Here is a 24230-nt window from a genome sequence, read left to right as displayed (position 1 = left end):
TGTCACAAAAAAAAAATAAAAGGAAGACACAGAGCGAGGATATGAAAAGGCCTTCTGATCAGATACAAAGGCAGATTTTCTTCACACATGATAATTAAGACCATGTGATAATTAATTAAGAGGCAGCACTGAGCAGGAAGTTCAGAGCAGAAAATTAGAGCAGCTCTGACAGTTCTTCAACCAACTACTGTCCTGTTGTAGCTGTTTCTTGCAAGTGAGTTTTCCAGAAAACAGAAACTTATTCCATCTGGATGATAATACATTTTGTTTAGAACATTAGTCAATTTTGATGAAAACAAAACTTTTTCTAACATAGCTTCTGACCTTTTGGGGAAAAAAAATACAGTCAAACAGCAGAAGATTTTATGCCACATGCCTGCCAGGTAACTCGTGCACACAACTCCTGGAGCCCCACTTTTCCCGTGGACAGACAATGGAAAGCAAAGCCTGCCTCACTGGATTGGTTTAAGAACTAAATGAGATAATTTGTGTATCATGCATGGCAAACACTATGTACAGGAACATTTTAGCTACCTCTTCTTTTTCTCTTCTCCTCTTGGTAACCCATAGTTTCATTCTGAACATCAGTCACTGGTCTGGGCTATGCACAGCAGTACTCTTGGGCTTAGAGGAGACTGCCCAAGCACCAGATGGCCCCAGACAGTTGTGCTTAGACTTTGGATCCACTTTCCATGGCTTTTTGTCTCCTTTCTAGCTGTCAGGTCTACACTGTCATTTTTCACTATCATCAAGTCCCTCTCCCTCACTCTGAATTTGCTGCTTTTAAACTACTATAGGCTTGGAAAGTAGGGTGCCTGGATTGCTAAGCATATTTGTAGAGCAAAAATAAGCAGACTTCGAGCGAGGCTCTCCTGCAAGGGAGGTAGACTGGACTTGGATAGATCATCCACTGTCTAATGCAACTGCAGAAATGCCTCCAGGACTCCATTTCAGTATTCCTATGGTCAGAAGGGCTGAGGTTGTTGGACACATGAGTTTTAACTAGACACTGGTATGCTTCTCTGTCTCCTCTGCCAGATGGGGAGTTTTGGGAGGGCGGGGCCGTGCCAGTTCTCTCCTGGAGCCCCAGGGCTTTCCACAGTACCTGGTATACAGGGGCTACTCAATCAATGGTTGTGGATTGACCGAATGAATGCATTTCTAATTTACTTGGTCACCTTGATTTTTGTTTTCTTTTTTCCTGAGACAGGGTCTGGCTCTGTCACTCAGGCTGGAATGCCGTGGCATGATTATGGCTCACTGCAGCCTCGAACTTCTGGGCTCCAGCAATCCTCCCACCTCAGCCTCCTGAGTAGCTGGGACTACAGGCACATGTCACTACGCCCAGCTAATTTTTAAATTTTTTGTAGAGATGAGGTCTTGCTATGCTGCCCAGGCTGGTCTAACTCATGGGCTTAGGCTATCTTCCAGCCTTGGCCTCTCAAAGTGTTGGGATCACAGGCATGAGCCACCACACCTCCATTTTCTCTGCATCTTGTAGAAATGTGGTCTTAGCACCTACGACTGACAAATGGGTACTATTGCGTGAGGGTGGGCCATCCTGAGTTGACACACTTCAGCCCCATGAACCACTTTGGTTCTTACTAGTTGTAGACATGTAGCCATGACACAATTTAAAAAAAAAAAAAAATCTAATTTCATCATTTAATTAAGTTTCCTTTTGCCTCCTCCACTCCCCATGCAAAAAGACATTTCCTTTTTATACTAAGGTTTACAACAGTAATAGTAATAAACCCTCGCATCAGTAAGGCAGTTAGCAGCTGGGATGAAGCTTTCCCTTTGGTGGCCTCATTTAAGCCTCTCGACAACTCCATAAAGCAGACGGGGTAGGGATCATTGCTTCCATTTCAGAGATGAGGCAGCTGGGGACCAGAGATGTAAAGCGACCTGATTGAGGTCACACAGCTGGCAGAGCTAAAACCAGAACCCACATTAGAGTGCTTGAGAATTTAGAACAGACCACTGAGGACAGAGGAGAAGACAAAAGCAACATGCCATGCTCATACTGTGCTGATGCCAAAATGAACATTTGCCACAGGGCTATAAATAGCCTTGCATTTGCTGGAGTCTGCGATCCCATTGGGTGGCTGTTCCGATCTCAAGAACACAGCAACACGCTGTAAAGTTTCCAGGGCAGCATTTGGATGGCAGAGACATGGCTGGCTCCATGTGTCTCTGCTCTGACTCCAATAGGGACAGGAAAGCTCTCTCGGGGGTCTCTGCTCTGAGCGTCTCCTCCCTCTTTTACTTACCAGTCTTGATCCAGCGTGAAAACATTGAATAGTCTCCTTAGGATCTTCTGGACCTTCCAGAAGAATTCCTTCCTAACCAGACAAGACCATAAGTCCTTGAGGGCAGATTCCATCTAGGAACCAACACGTGGACTCTACACCCAGCCCAAAGCCTCTGAGAAACTCCTTGGAATGGAGCAGCGAGTGAAGACTCTAAGAGTAACCTCATCTCAAAATACCAAAACTAACAAGAGTGAAGAGGAAAATGGGACGAGAAGGTGGCATGGTGTCCCTGTGCCGTGTGGAAGGCAGACAAGCCCGGGGGCTTTGGGTCAAAAGGAAGACAGCCATGCTGTCTGTTCAGAAGCAGAAACCACGGCTGGGAAAGCCACTTGGAAATTCATCCCAGTGCATGGCAGAGTGAGATCACAGTCACACCTGGGCTTTGGTTTGGCTTAAATCGGAACATAAGGCCCATCTATGTTTCTTGCAAACTGGAGGTGGGCAGGGCCTGGTGTGGCATCTTCGCAGATCATTTTTATTAATTTATTTTTTCTGAAGTTATTTGTTTTCCTCATTCGATCAACACCAATCACCCACCATGCACCAGCTCCTCGCAAGGCCCTGGGGATACTGGAGAGGGAACACTGAGTTTCTTCTCTAAAAGAAAGCAGGCTCTCAAATTTGGGCCATTATTTTCCTTTTTAAAGTGGGTTATTTCTGGACTCTAGGTAGTAAGGAGCAAGGTTTTATGAGTTTTGGAGTAAAATTATTAAATCTATTCACTCTATATTTTCCATTTTTCTCATGGTCCTCCTTCAATTTCAATGTGGAAAGACCTCTTGCTGCTCTCCACTGATAAATAGAACGCTTAAGACAATTTTGTGGAATCTACCAGTAAAACTTGCCAGTAAATGGTGGCCCATTCCATCTTTGGATACCTGAGACCCTATATAAACAACCAAAAAAAGATGACTGGTATTTACTGAGGGTTCACTGTACATCAGGTACTATGCAGAGGGTTTTTGCTCAACAATCTTATCAGACAGGTGTTATAATCCTCATTTCAATCCTCCAGATGAGAAAACTGGAGCTCAGAGAGTGTAAATAACATACCCAACTTTAATAATAAGTAGCAGAGCAGGGACTCAAGCCCAAGTTGATTGGCTCCTGAGTGCCAACCTCCATCCAAAATCCCTTGAAAGGTCAGCCTCACATCCTCTCCCTCCTCCCGGCTAAATCAGATGATCGGACAGTTCTCGTTTTGCTCCTGAGCCTTCAAGTTCAAATAACTACACGTGACCACGGCTTCCAGCCACTACTCTGTCCTCGCTCCTTGTCTCTTTTCAATTCCTACACCTGTCCAAAACAGGCCACCAGGAGCTGGGCAGGTCTCCCTAGGTGGGGTCTCTCCAGCAAAGAGCAGAAGGACTACTCTGCCCTGGGTGTAGACATGCAATCTGAGGTCACCTCGGCTCTCTGGCACTGTCCTCACGCTGATGACCTTAGTTACCAGACCCTGCAGTAAACTGGGGGTCATCTGGAACACCCAAAGTCCCTTTTTTTCTCAACACACAGTATTTCTCAGCTATGCCTCTACCACTTGGGCTTAGGCAGCTTTGTCTGTTCTAATATAATATGTTAGGACAATTTACTCTGCTTGGATATAATCAAACATTCCAACCTGTTAAAGTTCTTTGCACTCAGACTCCGTCATCCAATGTATTTCATGATTTCTAGAATTCCTATTTATAACCTCATCCACATTACTGACAAAAAGATCAAAGAGGACAGAGATCTGTGGCCCATCACCAGACACTACACCTAGAATGACCTCAGTCTAAAAGGTGAAGCTTATTGGGTAGACAGTGACTCCCCTGTCTAGGCTTTCATTCTGTTGACTTTTCTCCCGACATGATGGGGAGGATTGGGAGCTGGGACATCAAAATGGAAACTGACTTAGCTCCTGTGTTATGTCCCCTATATCTAACTTAAGCTAGAGATCATATGGAGAAAATCTTTTTTTTTAGAAGCTAGATTAGGGATCAGGTGAACGGGGACGGAGCCTTGGCTCTGCCATGAATTGGCTGAGGGCCCTTGGACAAGCCCCTTTACTCTATGGAGCTCTATTTCCTCATCTGTAAAATGGGAAAATCATAATTGCTTCACATGGTTATTGAAAAGATTAAATGAGATAAGGCATAAAAAGGTCACCTTTGTCACCTGTCACGCCCTAGACAGCTGTAAAGGATTCAGGAGTAGAAAATCAATAGTTAATAATTTGTCCCTAACCTAAGACTCTGAGCCCCACCTACAGGGCAGGGAAGTGGGTCTGAGTCACTTCAGCCTCACCCTGATTTCTGGTATCTCCCTGGCTAAGTTGAGCAGACTTAGAATTAGCCAATGAGGCTTAGACAATGGGTTGGCCTGAGGTCCCTGGTTCCTCGATGACAGTATTGTTCTGAGCCCTGGGGTGTTAGCTCCCTGGAAAGCGGAAAGAACAGTGAACCTAATTCTTCTGCTTCCAGGAACCCAGGCTCCAGTCCTACGATCCCATTCATAGACTGAGCAGGGAGAGGAGGAGTTTGGGAAAAAGCTTCATGAACCTCCCCAAAGACACGAATGATACAACTGTTTTACTTACACAACAGAATACTTTTGCTGCCATATTCTGGTCAAACTGGCCAAGGATGATCCGCACATCATTCCCCTGTGGATGGAAGGACACGTCATGAAGGTGAGATGTTCAGCACCCCACAAAGCGTTCAAGGCTGTGACAGACAACATTCCTGTGCCTCTGGCTCTCAACCCAGAGCTCTGCCTGGGCAGGTGGGCAGAGCAGAACCTCACCCCCAACCCCAGCCCAGCCTGGATTCTCTAGCCCTCTCTTGGGCTGGTTTTCCTTTGGCTCTTGCAATCAGTCTGCCCTGGTCTCATGGGCAAGCCCTAGGGCAATTGTGTACAGGCTGGAGGCTAAAGCTGACTGCTCTCAGGGGCCTTGCAACCTCCCCTGTTCTCCTCCCACCAGGGCAGGCAAACCCTGAGTCCATGCAGGCATCACCTAACCTTCCTCCTCACTTTACATATAGGAAAACTGAGGCCAGATGAGGAGAAAGGAGCTTCTAAGGGCCCCTGGGGAGTTGGTGACAGAGACAAGACCCCAGTCAACCCCACTCTGCTGCCCTGCCACAGTGTTCTAGCCCTTTCTACCTTCTTAACAGTTAATCCCTCAAGAAATTCCCGGAGCTCACAGTGCTTCCCAATTCAGAGGTTTCAGACTTGCTTTGAGCTTTGTTCGCATCTCAGCTCTACCAACAAACCATGGGTGGTCCCTGGTCGCTCCTTTTCCATCTCAGCCCCAATTTCCTCATCTGTAAAATGAGGATAATGGTAGTACCTTCCTTACCGGATTTCTGGGAAGACTAAGTGAAATAGTCCTTGTAAAGTGCTTAACACAGCGCCTAGCGCATAGCGAGTGTCCAACTTTATTTCTAAGGAAAATCTATTTTTGAAAGCTCTACATGGGATTACATTCATTATCTCAGGTGGTTAATAGGAAAGTGCACAGTGACCCCTGTGACTCATTCATTCATTCAACAAACAATTACTGAGCATCAGCCAGAGGCTCTCCTGGGTCAGGTAAATGGGGTCTTCGTTGCTTTCTGGGGCATTGGGATCCAGCTGGGTCCTGCCCCAAGGAGAAGAACAGGCTGAAAGAGAATGGGTGGGGCGGCCACCAGGAGACCAGCCAGGCCCTGGCCCACACACCTGCTCCCCATCCCAGCCGCTTCCTGCCCTCCAGAGTGAGGCCCAGCCTTGCAGGTGGTGCCACCTTCCTGCTGTTCATCCATCCCCTCCAGCAGGCCTCATGGCCCTTTGATGCATAAAGTAGAAAAATATGCTTTTAAAGATCAGTTTTTAGCATCTTTCAAAATTGGAAAGTGCTGACTGAGAGGCCATTTTACTCATCATGTACTTTAGCAAAATAAAGAAGGCCTGGATTCTAAAATCATCTTTCGTTTGCAAGCAAGAATGGAAAGAAGAGGGGGAAAAAAAACACTGGCTCTGAAAGGACTTTAAAAGATCGTTAACAGAGCAGTGGAAGGAAGGCAAGCCTTTGTCATCACCACGTCTGCAATGCTATAAAAAGTTCTAAGCTGCTTCCGTTCTGTGGACTTGCTTCCAGGCATGCTCCAAGATCTTTCTGCTTGTTTGTTGAAAATTTTTAGCATTTTTTTGCTGCTGATAGTACCTACCCATCCATCCATCCATCCATCCATCCATCCATCCATCCATCCAGCAAATATCTATTCATCATCTACTTTGTGCCAAACCCTGTGTTGCTAAACATGGTATGGTAAAAACAGCTTATTAGTTTTTGAAGTCAGAGACCTGGGCTCAAATCACAGCTCCACCTCTGATTAGCTGAAAACTTTGGGTCTTAATCTCCTGGAGCCTCAATTCCTTCATCTCTGAGAAAGGGATAATCCTATGTACCTTGCCCAGTGGTTGTCAGATTCATCATAACGAAACTCACTCACTGGCTTCCATGCTGCTCTCTGCTGGCTGCCCTCCTGCCTCCCTGGCCACTCCTGCTCATAATCCTCATCATCAGCTTCTGACCTTTCTACCCATCCCTAAATGCTGGTGTTCTGTCCTTAGCTCTTTGCTCCCATCACTCTCCCTGGGCCACCTCCTTCATGACCCCAGCCATAACTGTTCTCTGTGTGCCGCGGACTCCAAATCTCTCTCCCCAGCCCCAGCTTTTCTCCAGTTTCCCACCGGACTCTTCCAGTTGGATTCTCTCAGGCACCTCCAACACAACTTGTCCCAACCTGAATCCACCAGCTTTCCCAAGAGGCCCTTTCCTCCTCCTGTGTTTTCCATTTCTGACAATGGTCAGGAACTTGGGAGTCATCTTAGACTCACTCCTCTTCTTCAACCCTTATCCAAGCCATAACCAGAAACTGTTAGTTCTGTCTGCTCAAAACTAGCTCCTTAATCAGCTCCAACCCTCCAGCCCCACTGCCCTGAGTTTGGTCACCATCATTCTTTACTCAGTGAACAGCAACAGCCTCCCTGCATCCTTGCCATGAATCCTGCCCCATTCACCCATCGCCGCAGAGCAGAGGAAGGGTTCATTCCTAGATGATTGTGTGAAATCTGTGCATGGCTTCCTGAGGTTTGCAGATCAAAACTCTGAGCTCCTTAGCACATTCAAGATGTGCTAAAGATAAAGACGGTAAAGATCCTATGCAGTCTTTACCAACTGACTTCTGCTCAATTCTCTATCACATTTCTCATATCCTGCCTTGGCAGTGAGTCCTAAAACAGGACTGCCATTCATTCATTCACTCATTCATTTATTTATTCATATTGCCACTCCGCCCCCCACCCATTCTGCAAGTCTATCCCTCCAGAGTGCCCTTCTCTCCCCTCCTACTCACTTTGCCTGCACGGCTGCTACTCACCCTTCCTACCTTACATAGCCCAGGCTCCTCTGCTCTGAGAAACCATGTCTCTGTCCCATCAGGCTTGTGGCCACTTCTTCCTCTGTGAGCCTGGACCACCCTGTGCTTCCCTCCAATATGGCTCAAATCCACTTACTTGCCTGTCTTCCCCACTGAAGTGAGGGTAACTTGACTCATCTCTGAGTCCCCAGCTCCCAGAACAGGGCACTACACATATGTCAACAAATACATGTTTAATGCACGATGAAGTGAATTAATCCAGTGTGCAGCATCACGCACAATGCCTGGCCCACACTGCTTATTCAGTCACTAGTAGCCATTATCATCACTGCACTAGTATCTGGCCAGCCCCATGGTCTAGACCCTGGGCTCACCATGTCCACTTCTTGAGTAGACCGAGGGAACCATATCTTCACAGCTGACCTCCTGACCACCTGCTGACAGTTAAATAACCAGCTCTGCCACTTGTGGACCATTTGGTGTCTTCGTTGCTATGACAACCAAGTTGCAAGGACCACTTGGTTCAGTGCTCCTAGGCTGTTAGATTTGGATGGGGCCCATGGGATGACCCATCTAGCTAATCTCTTCCCAGAGAGGTACAAGGCTTTCCCAGGGCTCCACAGAACCAAAATGAAAGCCAGAGCTCTCACTTTGGTGCTCCTTGACCATTAGAGGGCCCTGGAGAAAGATCCTATGCAGATCCAGGTCATGCCTGCTGCAGGAAGCTGTGAACACACACTCTGCTTCTAGATGGTGAGAAAGAGGGGGCAAGATGCTGCCAAGTCTGGGAGGAAGGAGGAGCAGCCCAGAATCCAGGGTTGGGGAGAGGCCAAACAGGGGATGAGGCTGGATGGGGATCTTGGGGGATGCCATAGAGCAGTATAAAGAGTTTGAGGTGCTTCTCAAACTAGAATATGTTCATTCTAGAGCATGAGGAGGTATCCTGAGAGTAGGAAATGCAGATACACCAGGTTCTTCTCCCTGAAGTAGCAACTTACTGGAAGATTCAGGGGTGAGGGGTAAGGTTTTAGATTTGGGGAATTATAACAGCTTTTCCACACATGTGCACACTCTCATAAAAGTTCCAGAATCATGCTTTTCAATGGTGCATAGCTTGTATCTTTTTCTGAAAGTCCAGAGAGCAGAAAGAAGAAATTTGGGAATAGCAGTAGCCCCTGCTTTCAGCCAAGCCCCCTGCCTCCCTGCCAGGGTATGGGCCCATTCTCTTATGCTGAAAGGGCTTGGGGCAATCTAGGCAGTAGTAGGGGGCAGGGAGGGGCGGCCATAACCATCCCTGAGGATGACAGTGACAGATCAGAGCTGTGATATCACAAAGGACTGGAAACGTGGCAGAGGGCATGGTCTGGAAAATCCTGTGCCCTTCCAGGGACTTGGCTGTGTAGGGGCCTTTCTGGAGTGAAAGCAGATGACCTGAGTTGGGGCAGATGAGACGGTCAGGTCTAGGGTTGGAGACCACACATGGAGACCTATGTTCACACCCTCAAGAGGCTACTTCCACAGGAAAGGGGCACAAGTGGAAGGAAACAGCCATGGGAATGCGGCAGGAAAATGGGGAGGGGTGCTCAGCCCAAACCCTCCCTCCCCCCAGTGACAGGATGAGTGAGGGAGAGGCCCACTCAACTCCCTCTGGAGAGGAGTCTAATGTTGCCAACCCTGGGTAGGTTTCCTTTCCTCTTTCTTGACTCTCTCATCCCTCATCTAGAACCACTTTGTCTCTGGGATGCTTAAAGAGAGCTAAACACACACACAGGCACACAACACTTAGCAAGGATAATCCAATTCAAAGAACTAGCGTGTACCCCCAGTTTGCAAGCAATCCTAACACCATAAAAATAACAACTCTCGAGCCCTTTCTGAGCTGTTGTGCTAAGCGGTCCGTCAGCCCCACCCTGGGAGGTGGGCGCTATTTTATACTCACTTTGGAAAGACTCATGAGCAAAGCAGGGTCCAAAGAACCCTACAGCCGGGGCAGATGCACCTCCTTGAGGCTGGTACACCCGCCCTGGCTGCAGTGAGGGTGGGTTGCTGACAGCTCACTCCCTTCTCTGGAGAACTGCCCTCAGCTAAAGGGAGCTTCCTGGCCATGGGAGGCATGCCATGCCCCACACCCCACAGAGAGCAGCCAACAACTGACTCACGTTGGTGGAAAACTCCAGCCCCCTTGCTGAAAGGCAGGATCAGCTCTGTGGTGCCGTCTGCGCTCCAGAGACCCCTGTGGGGTCAGGCTAAACTGGTATCCATCCAAGACAGAGCCCCTCCTGCCTCATCCTGCTTCCCTCCCCTTCTCCTAAGAGTACTCCCTCAAGAAATCATTTTCCCAAGCATCTCAGGCTCTGTTTGTAGGGACTTCAACCTAAGATGCCAGGTCACACAAATAGGAGGTGGTGGCACTGGCCTTGCACCAGGTGGGTGTCGTCCCAGAGCCTGAGTGATTGACCCTTCACTCCTATCTACTGCCTCCCAGCTGAGGAGGCAAACCCCACTGGGTCTGAGCTGCTGGAGCTCAGCACTCAATCTGCAGCAACAGCTAATCGAGAAAAGTCATGCAGATGTTGAAGTGAAAGGATATAAGTGGCAAATGCAATCCTGAGCCACTAAAATCGCTGGTGTGCATTTAAAAGTGCAGGACAGCAGAGGCGAGGAAGATTAGGGACCATGCCCTCTGGCCAGCCTTCCTTGCCTCTGGAGCATGGAATCTTGCAAGGAAGGTCAAGCTCAACCTTGAGCCTCAGCCTGACCTTTGGGTCGTCTGGAATCTCCTGCCACCCATGCATCTGTCTAGAACTCACTCAATGGCATCCTGTTTTCTCAGAGCCTAGCCTTGCAGACTACCTACTGTGCTGGGCTGCTGAAAATTCAAATGTCACAATGCTATATAAAGAGACGAGATGCTATAAATCCTTAAGGCAGCTGAGCTGTTAGAGGCTGGCCATGACCTGGGCCAGCAGGCACTGCCTAAGGCTTCGGAAGCCCAGGCCAGTCCTGTGCCCCAGCTGTCTGGCTGCAGACCTGGAGTGGGCCCTAGAAGGTTAGCCTAGAATGTTCTCCAAAGTCCCTCCTGGCTCTGACAAACTGATCCCACACCCAAAATGAGTAGTCTCTTTTATTTAGCTAAAATTTGTCTTATTTAGACCCCATCCCCCACTGGAAATGTCCGTAAAGGCAGAGAAGCACACGCTTCACTCTCAAGGAAGGGAGCGAAGAGGGAATAGCCCACAGCAGCCCAGTGGAAAGCATGGCATTTCTTTAAAGTTTATTCTTGTATCTTGAAAATTCATGTATATTTAACACTCCAATAATGTATCTATGTCATAAGTTAAAAATAATACCTTTTCGTCTCCACGTCTCTGAGCAAACCTGGCCTGTGAGAAAGATGCACCATGTTTATTCTGCAGCTTTGCGTCCCCTTGGGGTGCCTGTATGAACTTCAGTTTCAGGCAGTCAGGATGGACTCCTGACCTGTGGGGTGGCAGTTCTCCTCAGGTCTCTCCTATCTGGTTGGGAAAAAGGGAGTCAATTCCCTAAGGACTTGTTTTTGGCCAGAGTCGAGAGGGAGAGCACAGTTCCCACTAGGACTTTCCCACAGAGCAAGGGGAGGGCAGTCCTCTCAAAGCCTATCTTTGTAGTCGACTTATGACAGGCAGAATAATAGCTACATCCTGGCTGGGCACAGTGGCTCATGCCTGTAATCCTGGCACATTAGGAGGCCAAGGCAGGAGAATCACTTGAGCTCAGGAGTTCAAGACCAGTCCGGGAAACATGGAGAAACCCTGTCTATACAAAAAAAAAAAAAAAAAAAAAAATATATATATATATATATATACACTTTAAAAATATATATATATTTAAATATATATACTTTAAAATATATAAATATATATTATAAATATATATGTTATATAAACATATATAACATGTAATATATAATATATATATATATATATTTTAAAATATTTATATTTTAAAAGTATATATATATTTAAATATATATATATGTAAATTGGCTGAGTGTGGTGGTACGTGCCTATAGTCCCAGTTACGTGGGAGGCTGAGGTGGGAAGATTGCTTGAGCCCAGGAAGTTGAGGCTGCAGTGAGCTGTGATCACACCACTACACTCCAGCCTGGGCGACAGAGTGAGACCCTGTCCCCACTCCCCCAGCCCCCCAAAAAAGGCCACATCCTAATCGCCAGAACCTATGAGTATGTTATGTCACATGGTAAAAGGAAAATGCACATTGCAAATGGAATTAAGGTTGTTTATCAGCTGATCTTAAAATAGGGAGATTTTCTTGGATTATCCAGGTGATAATGTATTCACAGGGTCCTTAAATGCATTCATGTATTCACAGGGTCCTTAAACATGGCCGAGGCAGAGACAGTGATACAGTGTGGGAAAGGATCCACTGACTATGGCTCCCTTTGAAGATAGAGGAAGGGGGCCGCCAGCCGAGGATGCAGGTGGCCTCTAGATACTGGAACTAGAGTTTCCCGAAGGAACTTGGCCCTACTGACACCGTGATGTTGGCCTGTCAAGATCCATGTAGGACATCTGGCTTCCAGACAGTAAGATAAATTTGTGTTGCTTGAAGCTGTTCAGATTTGTCACAGCAGCAACAGGAAATGCAGATACCGCCCTCTCTGGAGAGGCCTGTCTCCCTCCCTCTCTGCTGGGGTTCTAGGACACTCAGTTGTTGCTGACTAGTCAAGTAGCTTTTCTGTTCAAAGCTGTCCCCTTAATGTGAGGCTTAAGGATCCCCACTAGTATTGTTGGAGAATTGGGCTATTTTTGTGAGTCACTTAAAAAAGAAAGCCAAACATGGCTCTAAATGGCAGAGACATATTTTCTTTTCCTTTTTTAAGAGTAGAAAGCCTGGCTCAATTTAGAGGGTCTTCATGATGTTGCACTGGGCCCAAATATTGCATTAATATAAAAAATAAAGATGAGAGCTTTCTGCTTATCTGTGTCTTTCTGTCATTCCCTAGCGCTTTTTTTTTTTTTTTAACCACTCCTCCACTTAAGGCAAGTAAGTTGCAAAGCCACTTCATTCCTGTTTTATTACTAAGAAGAAATGCGGGGAGACAGGTCATTTAAAAATGTTGGGTATGAGTAACCTTGGAATGTTGAGAGGCTATGCAGGAATCTTTCTGCTGACTGAGGAGTGTGGGTGGACACGAAGCTGGGAGGCATGCCGTGGAGGTTCAGAGCCAGTCTGTAGCTAGACTGCTGAGCCAGAATCTCAGCTCAGTCACTTAATCAGCTTCATGGCCTCAGGCTAGTTATTAAACTTCCCAGAGCTTCAGTTTCTCTACCTATAAAATGGGGATAATAATAGTACCTATCTTCAGAGCAGGTGGTGGCAAACACTTTCTATAAAGGTCCAGATAGTAAATATTTTAGGTCTCATAGGCCATACAGTTTCTGTTGCAATTACTCAATTCTGCCGCTGTAGCACAAAAGCAGCCAAAAACATTGTGGTAAATGGATGTATTCCTATAAAACTTTATTTACAAACACAGAGAGTGGCCCATGAGCTGTAGTTTGCTGACTGCTATTATAAAGTTATTGTGGGGATGAAATGAATTCATGAATCTGTGAGCATAAAGGGAGTGCTTAAAAGTGTCCTCCTTTGATGCTGAAGCAGAAGCGTTGGATGAGGTCAGAAGAAGAGACTGTGATAAGATGGAGAGAGAGAAGAGGAGCCCTTTGGAAAGAGGTGCCTACTGGCACAGCGCTGACGCAGGCAAGCAAGGCTCCTGTCTCCTCTGGTAAATTCACCTGCAATAGGGAAGCTCTGTGGTCCCAGAGACCCTAAATGAGTTGCTTACAATCTCTCAACTTTGCTTACTCTATCAAAGTTTGGATTTTAGAAAGTCCTTTGTTATTAAGTTATTCATTAAAACATAGGGAATTCCATGGCTTCTTTCCCTGAAATTCCCTATTTTATTATTTAGTGTTTTATTATTTAGTCTTTTCTCTATTCCAGCGTCTCTCAAGTTTCGAACAAAATATCAACTACTGATATTTCAGTCCCTGAGAGAGCCCAACAGTCTGCATATGGCGCATCACACAATTGGGATGGCCCAGTGCCCTCTCTACAGAGGAAGGCATCAAGGAGGTGACGGAGTCCAACCCTAGGTCCACTTGATTCAAAAGCCCCTGTTACGCTTGGTGCGGTGGCTCATGCCTGTAATCCAGCACTTTGGGAGGTCAAGGCGGACGGATTACCAAAGGTCAGGAGTTTGAGACCAGCCTGGCCAACATGGTAAAACACCATCGCTACTAAAAATACAAAAAGTAGCCAGGCGTGGTGGAGGGCACCTGTAATCCGAGCTACTCAGGAGGCTGAGGCAGGAGAATCACTTGAACCCGGGAGGTGGAGGTTGCAGTGAGCCAAGATCACGCTACCACACTCCAGCCTGGGCGACAGAGCGAGACACACACACAAAAAGCCCCTGTTCTGAGTTTCTGTCTGGGATGATGAAAAAGTTCTGGAAGCAGATAATGGGATGGTTGTACAACACTGTGAATGTACTTAATGTCACTGAAATGAACACTTAAAAATGGTTAAAATGGTAAATTTTATGTCACATATATTTTACTACAATAAAAAAACAAAGGGTCACAACTAGAACAGCTTCCCTATACTTCCTGAGTTCTGACAAAAAAGGAAAAAAAGAATGTTGGTGATTTCTGTACAAGTAGGGCATACAGTTCCTGATGGTGGAGGCAGGGGGCTGTGGATGGAAGGGACTTTTGGGGTATCTGATAAAGTTCTCTGACCTGTGTGCTGTTTGCCTTATGATTCATTTAGACATTCACTTGATTTCTGTGGCTTTTAAATTGTTGTTTCATTTCACAATAAAAGATTTTCTTTAAAAGTTCCTGTTCTTTCTACAAATATATTTGGTCTCCAGAGCACCGGGACTGAACTGGGGCAATTGCCCCTCTCATGTCAGTTCCAGACATAAGGGTCTGTGGATGCCCCATGGTTGAAATAACGCACCACCAATTCTTCCGAAAAATGGAAATATGAATACAGCGCAGAAGGCCACTTCGGGGAAGGTGCATGAAGCAACTGAAATGTCCAGAAAGGGAAATCCGACACCTGGATCTCTCCCCAGGAGTGCCCAGGACTTGGTCTGTGCAGAGCGGCTTCCCAGCCCCGCCTGGAAACAGCTAAACTTTAGCCACCCCCTGTTCAGAACAGGCTTGGAATGAGCTTAAAGGGCCTTGTGACTTCATCACACAGAAATGGTTTTATTTCCTGACTTTCTTGATACAAATTTCGATACACATCTGCTAAATCAGCCTTATTAATTTCATTATTCAGTTCCTCTGTGCTCTTGCCTTTTTTCGCCTGGGTGAACTGTCCAAGAATGGGAGAGAGATGTTATGCCTCCCAACGCTATTGTGTTTCTGTCAATTGCCCTCTCTATTTTTAACAGGCTTTTCTTTCTTTATTTCAGTGAGATGTAATTTAAAGCAATAATAGACTATGAGTGTGTTATTCTCAAGGTAGATTGAAGCCTTATCTACAGAAAAGGACTCTCCTGAGTCCTGTTTGACACCTGTACCTTGAACACGCTTTGGTCTGATATGAATACTGGGATTCTTGCTGTAGTTTGATTTGCTTGGTAGACCTCTGCTCAACCTTTTACCTTTACCCTTTCAATATCACTTTGTTTATCTGAAGTAAATAGCTAGACTTCGTGTTTCGAAACACAATCTGAAAGCCTTTTCCTTTTGATAATGAGTTTGGCCTATTTGAACTTCCGGTCAGAATCAGTGTATGTGGTCTGCAATGATCTGTTTTGTGCTTTCTGGTTTTCATGTTTGCTTTCTATTTCGAAACATGGATGAGATTTCCTTTGTTTTATTTTTGTGTTTCTGCAGCTTCAGGTTCTGTTTGCATTATGGTATATTTACCACTGAGTTATTCAAAGCATTCTTTAGCTTACATCTCTCTAATTATGAAACTCATGAGCAAAATGGTCTCTTTTGAGTCCCTTCCTAGTTAACGCCAGGAGTTAAGCACCCTTTTTTAAAAAAATTCATCTCTTCTTAGGCCTGTGAAGGTAATTTGGATTTTTATATCTCAATTATGCCTATTGCCGTATCTATTTTTGCATTATGTATAAAATTATATGTAATTTTTGCATCTGCATACACTTTTATAACAATTATTTAGACTTCGCTTTCCTTCCATGGGTTCCCATGATCCCTGCTCAGCCATTTCTATCACGACCTCAGCCGTAAAGTATGCCCTCGCTCTTGGCTGGTTGACATCGGACTTCAGGATTAGCTTCAAGAAGGGGACCCGGCTGGAACATCGTGTGAGCCCCATACAGTGGAGAATGTCTCCCAGTTGCTCCACTGTCTCTGGGATTTAATGCTTCAGAGGAGTCGGAGAGTGGCCTGGTTTTTGCATCTCTATGGGAAGTTTGTTTTTTTCCTGGCCTAGATATTTGTAAGATTTTCTCCACTAAGTATGTCAAAATTTTGGCAAAACCTGTCTAAGTATGACTCTCTTTTCACCAGTTCTGCAGAAGCTGGCCAGTTTGCTCATATAGTCTGTACATTTCCATACAAAATTGTTGATTTTGTAGTTCAAAAATTGTAGAATAATGGAAATTTTGTATGGCCCAGTCTATAGTTCTAGGTCTGTCTTGAGGCCACTGAAGTTTGTTTCCTATTAAAAAAAAACAAAAACAAAAAACAAAAACAAACAAACAAACAAACCCTTCTTATTTGAAAACAGAAAAATTGTGGAGACTGTATACAGAGTTCCCATACAACCCCTCTTCCAGGTTTCCCTATTATTAATGTTTTATATTAGTATTTTGTGCATTTGTCACAATGAATAAATATTGATGTTATTATTAGCTAAAGCCCATTCTTTAATCAGATTTCCTTAGTCTTTTTCTCAAACATCCTTTTTCTCTTCCTGGATCCCATCTAGAATATACCACATTGTATTTAGTTGTCATGCCTCCTTCAGCTCCTTTTGGCTCAGGCTTTCTCTATTTTTGATGAACTAGACAGTTTGGGGGAGTATTGGTCAGGTATTTTGTAGGATGGCCTTCAACTGTAATTTGTCTGATGTTTTTCTCATAATTAGACTGGGGTTATGGGCTCTGGGGAAGAAGACCACAGAGGTAAAGTTATTTCCATCACATTATGTCAAGGGAGCTTTCAATGTGACTTATCACTGCTGACGTTGACCTTGATTGCCTGGCTCAGGGAACGTTTGTCAGGTTTCTCGACTGTCAAGTTATTCTTTTTTATCCCCCCTCTTTTCCTACTGTACCCTTTGGAACAAAGTAACTTTAAGAAGTGTGTAGTTATGACCTACCTCTTTGGAGTGTGAGGTATCTATGTAAGTTATTTTGAATTCTTCTGTGTAGGAGATTTGCCTATGCTCTCCCATTTATTAGTCAATCATTTACATAAGAGTAAACTGGTAGAGATTTACTTTATACTTTGGGTTATATTCTAATACTATAATTTTTGTGTTCAAATTATTCCAGCTTTGGCCACTGGGAGCTCTGTCAATCAGCAACTGTACTCCCTTGATACAGCCCCACCAGTATGTGTATTACTCCTTACCTTCTGGTATTACAGAATACCCTAGAATCATCTTGTCTATTTCCTGCCCCACAGAACCAGCCATTTGTCTAAGGAGCCCTGGTTCCTTTTACTGGAGAATGGTGTTAGGAACCAAAATCTGGATGTTAGGTGTGCTCATTGCTACCATTTCTACTGTTTTGGATTTTGGTTCTGTTCTTGTCCTGGATTTCCCTTAGGAAAACTCCCTTCTCCAGTATCCACAACTGTTATCCTTTATCTCACTGGATTGATCTCTTTGGTGATTTCCTCTGAATTTTGGGGAAGTATCTCAAGTTTGCCCTCCACCTTATTGATTTCTTATTTTTCTTAGCTTTAATTCTGCTCTCTACTACCTCCAATGCAGATTCCAGTTCTACTATTTGATATCTGGTCTTCTTGCCTGTCCTCTGTACCTTGTTCTCCATCTTATCCCACAAGAACTCAGAAACTTGCTTTTCCGCTGAGGTTTCCAAAAGTAACTACCTTCCCGTCATTCCTGAGTATTATGTCCTTGTATTCTCTGGTGCATTTTGTCCAAACTTGGTATTTCATTCACACACACTCAACAAAGAGTTGAGCAAATTAGGTTGGGGTTTAGGTGATGGGAAACAGAAGAGTGACCAAGACAGACAGAAATTTCTGCTTCCTGGAGCTTACATTCTAATGGGAGGAGACAGATGATAAAGTACCAGGTAAAATGAATAGAAGGCCAGATACTGTTAGAGGTTGAATGGTGTCTCCCCCAAAAATATATTGAAGTCATAACCCCTAGTACCTCAGAATACGACCTGATTTGAGAGCACAGTCATTGCAGATGTAACTAGTTAGGACAAGGTCATACTGGAATAGGGGAGGCTCTTATCTAACATGACCAGTGTCCTAAAAAGACAATATAAAGAGAAGAGAGGACATGCCATGTGTGGTAGAGATTGGTGTGATGCAGTGGTGAGCCACAAACTGCCAAGGATTACCAGTGACTCCAGCAGCCAAGAGAAAGGCATGGAAGAGTCCTAAGCCTTTGAGAGAGCACGTTCTGTTGTTATAAACCACCTAGTTTGTGGTACTTTGTTGCAGCAGTCCCAGGAAATGAAAATAGGTATCGATCAGTGAAATGGAGGAGAAAATTAGCAGAAAGGGGCAAATGGGAGTTGGAGGAACAGGGATTTCAATTTTTAAATAAAGTGTTCAGGGAAAGCCTCTGGGAGAAGAGGGTGACTGGACAAAGACTGCAAGAGGCACAAGAAGGAGCTGTGCAGGTGTCTGGGTGAGGGGAGCCTTTGCCAACAGATGAGGACTCTGTCATTGGTGCTGCTTTCCCAGCTTATGCGATGCCAGAATCCTTTCTCAGAAGTACATGCAGGGCAGTGGAGAAAGCTGGGCCATGACATTGCCCAGACATGGGTTTGAATCCCAACCCACCATTTTTCAGTTGGGTGTCTTGGGGTAGTTGCTAACCTCTTTGAGTCTCGAGTCCACATCTGTGAAACAGGAATACAAAAATTCCCTCCATCTGAGGGCTTTGGGGAGGATGAAATGAGCAAATAAAGTGAAGGGCTCTGCACAGGGCCTGGCCTGTGGTCAATGCACTGGAAAGGTGGCTATTTCAGCTGTTATTTTCATTATGGTTAATGTCGGCGCTACTTCTGTTGGAGTTGGTTGGCTGATGGGCAGAGAGCCCAGTTCCATCCCCAGTTTCTTGCTGACTTTCAACTAGTATCTCTGCTCTGCACAAAAAGGTTCTTTAAACATTCAAGTCCGTAGATGCTGGGCCTCTGGAGCTCAGGGAGCTATTTCCCGGCATGGGGAGATGCCTCTGCGTGTGGCACGAGAACGTCAGCGCAGCTGCAGGCCCTCCCCTCCTCTCCCAACCCTGCCCCAGATGCTTCCTGCAGAGCAGCCACCCCACCCCGGAATCCTCCAGGCCCCACATAGCCTGTGACACTGCAGGGGGGAGACCTGGCTCCAGCCACCTGGGCTGTCAAGCAGGCCCTTCCCTGACTACTGTGTCCTCATCTGCAGAGGCTCCCGAGGCTGAAATGTGACCCGCAGGCTCTGCGTCTGCTCTGGAGGAGGTGGTAGACAACTGATACGTTGCTTTCCTTGCTCCCCTTCTCTGGGCTTTGGGCTCCCCATCTGTGAACTGGAGGATTTAGAAGGCAACTGCTGTAAGCTGCTACCTGCTCTGACTGGTGTAACCTGGGACCCACACAAGACAGAAGGGACGTATCTGCAGTTGGCATCCGGGGTCTCCATGCCAATGACTTCAAGGGAGTGCCTGAAGGATGGAGGAGAGGGGAAGAGGAATCTGATAGCTCTGATGACACTGGCATCTGCTTACAAACCTCCAGGAAGTCCCCAGGATAAAAGATCAAACTTCTAAGCTTGGCATTCAAGGCTCCTGGGAACTGACTTCCGTTTCAGCCTCCCTTCTACCCCACTCCAGGTACTTCTGCCTCTGTGGAATCCCTGCTGATCCTAAGCCATGATGAGCATGCCTACCCTACCCTCTGATCTTCCCTCCTACCATGCCGGGCTCCTGCAGGAGGGGATCCCCCTCTTCCTCCAACACCAAATGTTGTCTCTTTATGGAGCCTTGTCTGAGCCCTCTCCCCAGGTGGGATGAGTCACTTCCTCCCTTTGTTCCCAGGCCCCTTTGTTCCTGTTTCCCCTGAGAGGTCTCTCTGTCTTCTTCACCACGCTGGGAGCAATATGAGGACAAGGTCAAGGCCGATGATGTCTGTGAGCCCAGGAGAGGGTCTGGTTTATAAAAGCTGTATGAGAGAGTTTGTAGAATGAATGGACAAATGAAAGTTAGAGACTGACTTACAACTGGGGAAACTTCTAGTTGACCCTGTTTCTAAAGTGAGTATCACCGGATAGGGGTCAGGAGCCTGGGCTTTCAGTTGCGACAACAAGACTTCTTTGCTGTGGGCTTTCTGCAAGACAGTTCCTCTCTCTATGACTCTTCAAAACAGACATGATAATCATGTGTGCCCCGCTTGCCCCCGAGACTGTGTTGAGAGATATAAAACCATCAGGAAAGTGCTCAGTGGCTGTGCACCTGCAGCCAGCACCTCTGGCCAGTGTTGGACAGCAAGGAAGGAAAAGCCAAGGGAAGCCAATTCCTGGGAGCTTCTCCTGTCTGGGATGCCAAGGTGGAAATGAACTTGAGACCCAGACCATACCTGAGGCTCTTTCATAGTCAGGTAATTTGGGCACCCAGGGCACTGAGATCAGTCTGCCATTCACCCTGTGGCTAGTCACACCTACCTTCAGCTTTTTGACACTGGTACAGGGATCATTGGAGAAGCTCTCGGTGTCTGAAATCTCAATGTCTTCGCCATACAGAACGCCAGTCAGGTCGTTCCGCACCTGTCAGCAAAGAGAAAGCAGAGGGTGGGTGTGCTGGGGACCACAGGAAGGGTCAGTTCAGAGGGGTCATCCTGGGGAAGTCAATTGGGCAAAGTGAGTTTCTCTACTCCACCGACAATGCAAAGTGAGTGGTTTTGTTTTACATTATTAACTAGACCGGCCCATGAAAACTTGAGGATTCCCCAGTCCCACCCTGCAACTGACACATGGATACAAGAAGGCCAGAGAGGGAAGGGACTTTCTAAGATTGCCCACGGAGTTCCTGCAAGAGTCAAGATTAGCACCTTTGCTGGTGTTTCTCCACCACATCACACTGTCTCCAAATCAGGCTATTCAATTACGTCTTTGTTAATATGTTGCATTATTTATTTGCAACATTATTTCACTTTATGGTAAGGAAATAGCTAAGATATTCAAAGATAATACAGAGTAGAGGAAAGAGGAAAGAAGTATGGAACTTGCCTGTGATGTTAAACATAACTATGTGTCTACTGACACATAGAATGAGGAATATCTATGGATGTGAAAAGCAAAGGGCTGCAAACTCCAGTGTTACCAGGACCAGCCAGTGTGTGAACTAGCCTGTATGGAAGGACATTACAGAATGATAGGGCTGGGCATGGGCTCACACCTGTAATCCCAGCGCTTTGGGATGGCAAGATGGAGGGATTGCTTGAGCCCAGGAGTTCAAGACTGCAGTGATCCATGATCATGCCACTGTACTCCAGCCTGGGTGACAGAACAAGACCTTGTCTCAACAGAGCAAAACAAAACAGAAGACAGCAACAGTTGGTTGCTGAGTTAGAAGGTGGGTCAAGGGTTACCAGATCTTCTGATTTTTTGGGGGAAAATCAGAAATTCAGACTTTTAAAATATAAAATCCCCTTATTTTTAAATGTGGATACATTTTGAATTAAAAAACAAAAAACAAAAAAACAAAGTAAGGATCGAACTACATAAACTTAAAATCTGTATCTGGCCTGTGGCCGTGGCTGTGCACCCTCTGACATAGAGTGATGGAAACTGGACTTTGTGTTTTGGTAGCAAGAACTAGGTTGGGGTTAGGGGATCCAGCTTCCAGGTCTTGCTGTATCACTGACTTGTTTGTGACCTCAACCTCTCGTGTGATCCTCCCCTTCTCTGGGCCTCAGTTTCTTCCTCTTTAGGAGATGCTTTAAGCATTTCTTGTTCACACCCATTAGCATGGCTATTACCAAAAAGCAAAACCACAAGTGTTGGTGAAGATGTGGAGAAACTAGAACCCTTGTGTATTGCTGGTGGAAATGTAAAATGCTGCCGTTGCTGTGGAAAACAGTATGACAGCCCCTCAAAAAAGTAAATATAGAATTACCACATGATCCAGCTATTTCACTTCTGGGCACATACCCAAAAAATTGAAAGCAGGGACTTGACAGACAATTTACATCCATGTTCATAAGGGCGAGTGTTCACTGTAGCTAAAAGGTAGAAGCGACCCAAACATTCACTGCTCGATGAATGGATAAACGAGCTGCGGTATATACAGACAGTGAAATATTATTCAGCCTTCAAAAGGAATAAAATTCTGACACATGCTACAACATGGATGAACCCTGAAGACATCATGCTATGTGAAATAAGGCAGACACAAACGGACAAATATTGTATGACCTATTCATACGAGATACTCAGATTAGTCACATTTATAGAGACAGAAAGTAGAATGGTGGTTACCAGCAGCTGAGGGGAGGAGGGGATGAGGAGTGATGGTTTAATGGGTACAGAGTTTCAGTGTGGAATGATAAAAAGAAAAAAGTTCTGCAGATGCAATAGTGATAGTTGCACCAACATGTGAATATACTTACTGCTACTGAACCGTATCCTTATAAATGGTTAAAATGATAAATTTTCTGTTATGTATATTGTACCACAATAAAAAAGAACTTCTTATTTCAACACTTGGTGGATCCTTGTAATGTATCCATCAGAGCATTTTGGATAATCTGGCCCTAAATGTCACAGGATGGTCACCACCAAGGAAGAGAGACAAAAGAGACTGTGACGGGAGCTGCCATCTTTTATTTCTTTGAGAGAAACATGCAGCAAATGGAGCCAATGTGAACATGTAATCATTCTGGCTAGCAAGTCCATGGGTGTTTATCTTACTCTGAATGCTTGAAATGCCTTGTGATCAATGTTTTGTAAAAAGAAAAACGCTGTTCCAGTCAGGGTGATCCTTGTCCATCCTTCGTTTTTACCTCAACTTGATGGAAGACTGGTGACTAGTCAATGCGGGAGAAAAGTTAACTTTTCCATTAGAGTTTATTTCTGTTGTCTCAAATCCTTTTGGATACAAGTGGGTCCCATGATGAGTTCTGAGTATGGGTCCCATGATGAGTTCTGAGTATCACGACGGTGTTGTGGAACAACAGTCATTATTAAACAGGGAAAACATGCACACGTGGCCCTCCTGGGAGGAGCTCAATGCGTGAGCTCCTGGAAACACAGTCAAGCCTTGGCTCTCCACTTGCATGGCACCCACATTCTGAGAAACTACCCAAGCTCTCAAGTCTCAGTTTTTACACCTCTAAGATGGGGGCAATACAGCAAGTAGCTCACGGGGTTGACTCAAGGCCCACCAGAAACACCGAAGATGTGGAATGGCTTTGTAAACTCTAAAGTTCTACACACCACTTAGAAGTTGCAGTGATCATTCCCAGGCAAATGGCAAAGCATCAGGGCAGCAGCGGCTTGGGTATCCACATGTGTGTACTAATGTGTGCGTGGAAGCTATTATATAAACACGGCAGAATAAAACGTTTCATAGGTGGTCAGACCTCAAAACAAACAGACAAAACACACCCTAGACGTCATCTCATCCCTCCCCTCATTTCACAGATGAGGAAACTGAAGTGTGATTCCCAGTCCTGGCTGGCTCTTCTGGATTCTACCAGAGGTGGACAGTTTCAGAGGCCCAGTGAACCAGAACAGGCCAGAACGGATGATCAGTGAGGTCAGCCACTCACCGCCCATAATCTCAGCACCAAGGAGTCTGTGCTCACCTCAAGTATTTATCCTAACGGACTTTCTGGGGAAAGCAAATGGAGGCAATCAGTAATATTATAAATGATGTTTTAAAGTAACAAAAACATAGAAAAGAAATAATGTAATAGATCTTCCTCACAAGGGAAAAAAATTTACATGCTCCTTAAGTGAGTAGAAAGACCCTTTAGTGCACTGATGGAAGATTTACTAAGAAAATTTGTAAATACCTGGGTTTCCTTCTGTAACTGCAGTTATCTCTTGTTTAAAACAGAGCCAGGCCAGGCGCGGTAGCTCACGCCTGTAATCCCAGCACTTTGGGAGGCCAAGGTGGTTGGATCACCTGAGGTCAAGAGTTCAAAATCAGCCTGGCCAACATGGCGAAACCCCATCTCTACTAAAAATATAAAAGTTGGCCAGGCAGTAGTGGCATGTGCCTGTAATCCCAGCTACTTGGGAGGCTGAGGCAGGAGAATCACTTGAAC

At 45.6% G+C, this 24230-nt stretch overlaps 1 protein-coding gene across 1 annotated transcript in view; it reads right to left on the bottom strand.

Annotated features, from left to right (window-relative positions):
• The window catches only part of GABBR2 (gamma-aminobutyric acid type B receptor subunit 2), a 420233-nt gene that overhangs the window by 185323 nt on the left and 210680 nt on the right, over positions 1 to 24230 (bottom strand). The window contains exons 4-5 of the mRNA XM_033238002.1: positions 20623 to 20724; positions 4897 to 4962 (exon numbers count right to left, since the gene is read on the bottom strand). Coding sequence (XP_033093893.1) covers positions 4897 to 4962; positions 20623 to 20724 — 168 coding nt within the window. The remainder of the gene's footprint in view (positions 1 to 4896; positions 4963 to 20622; positions 20725 to 24230) is intronic.

Source organism: Trachypithecus francoisi, unplaced genomic scaffold, assembly GCF_009764315.1.
Source record: "Trachypithecus francoisi isolate TF-2019V2 unplaced genomic scaffold, Tfra_2.0 Lachesis_group16, whole genome shotgun sequence".
Taxonomy (NCBI): Eukaryota; Metazoa; Chordata; class Mammalia; order Primates; family Cercopithecidae; genus Trachypithecus; species Trachypithecus francoisi.
This window is presented reverse-complemented; position numbering and strand designations above follow the sequence as displayed.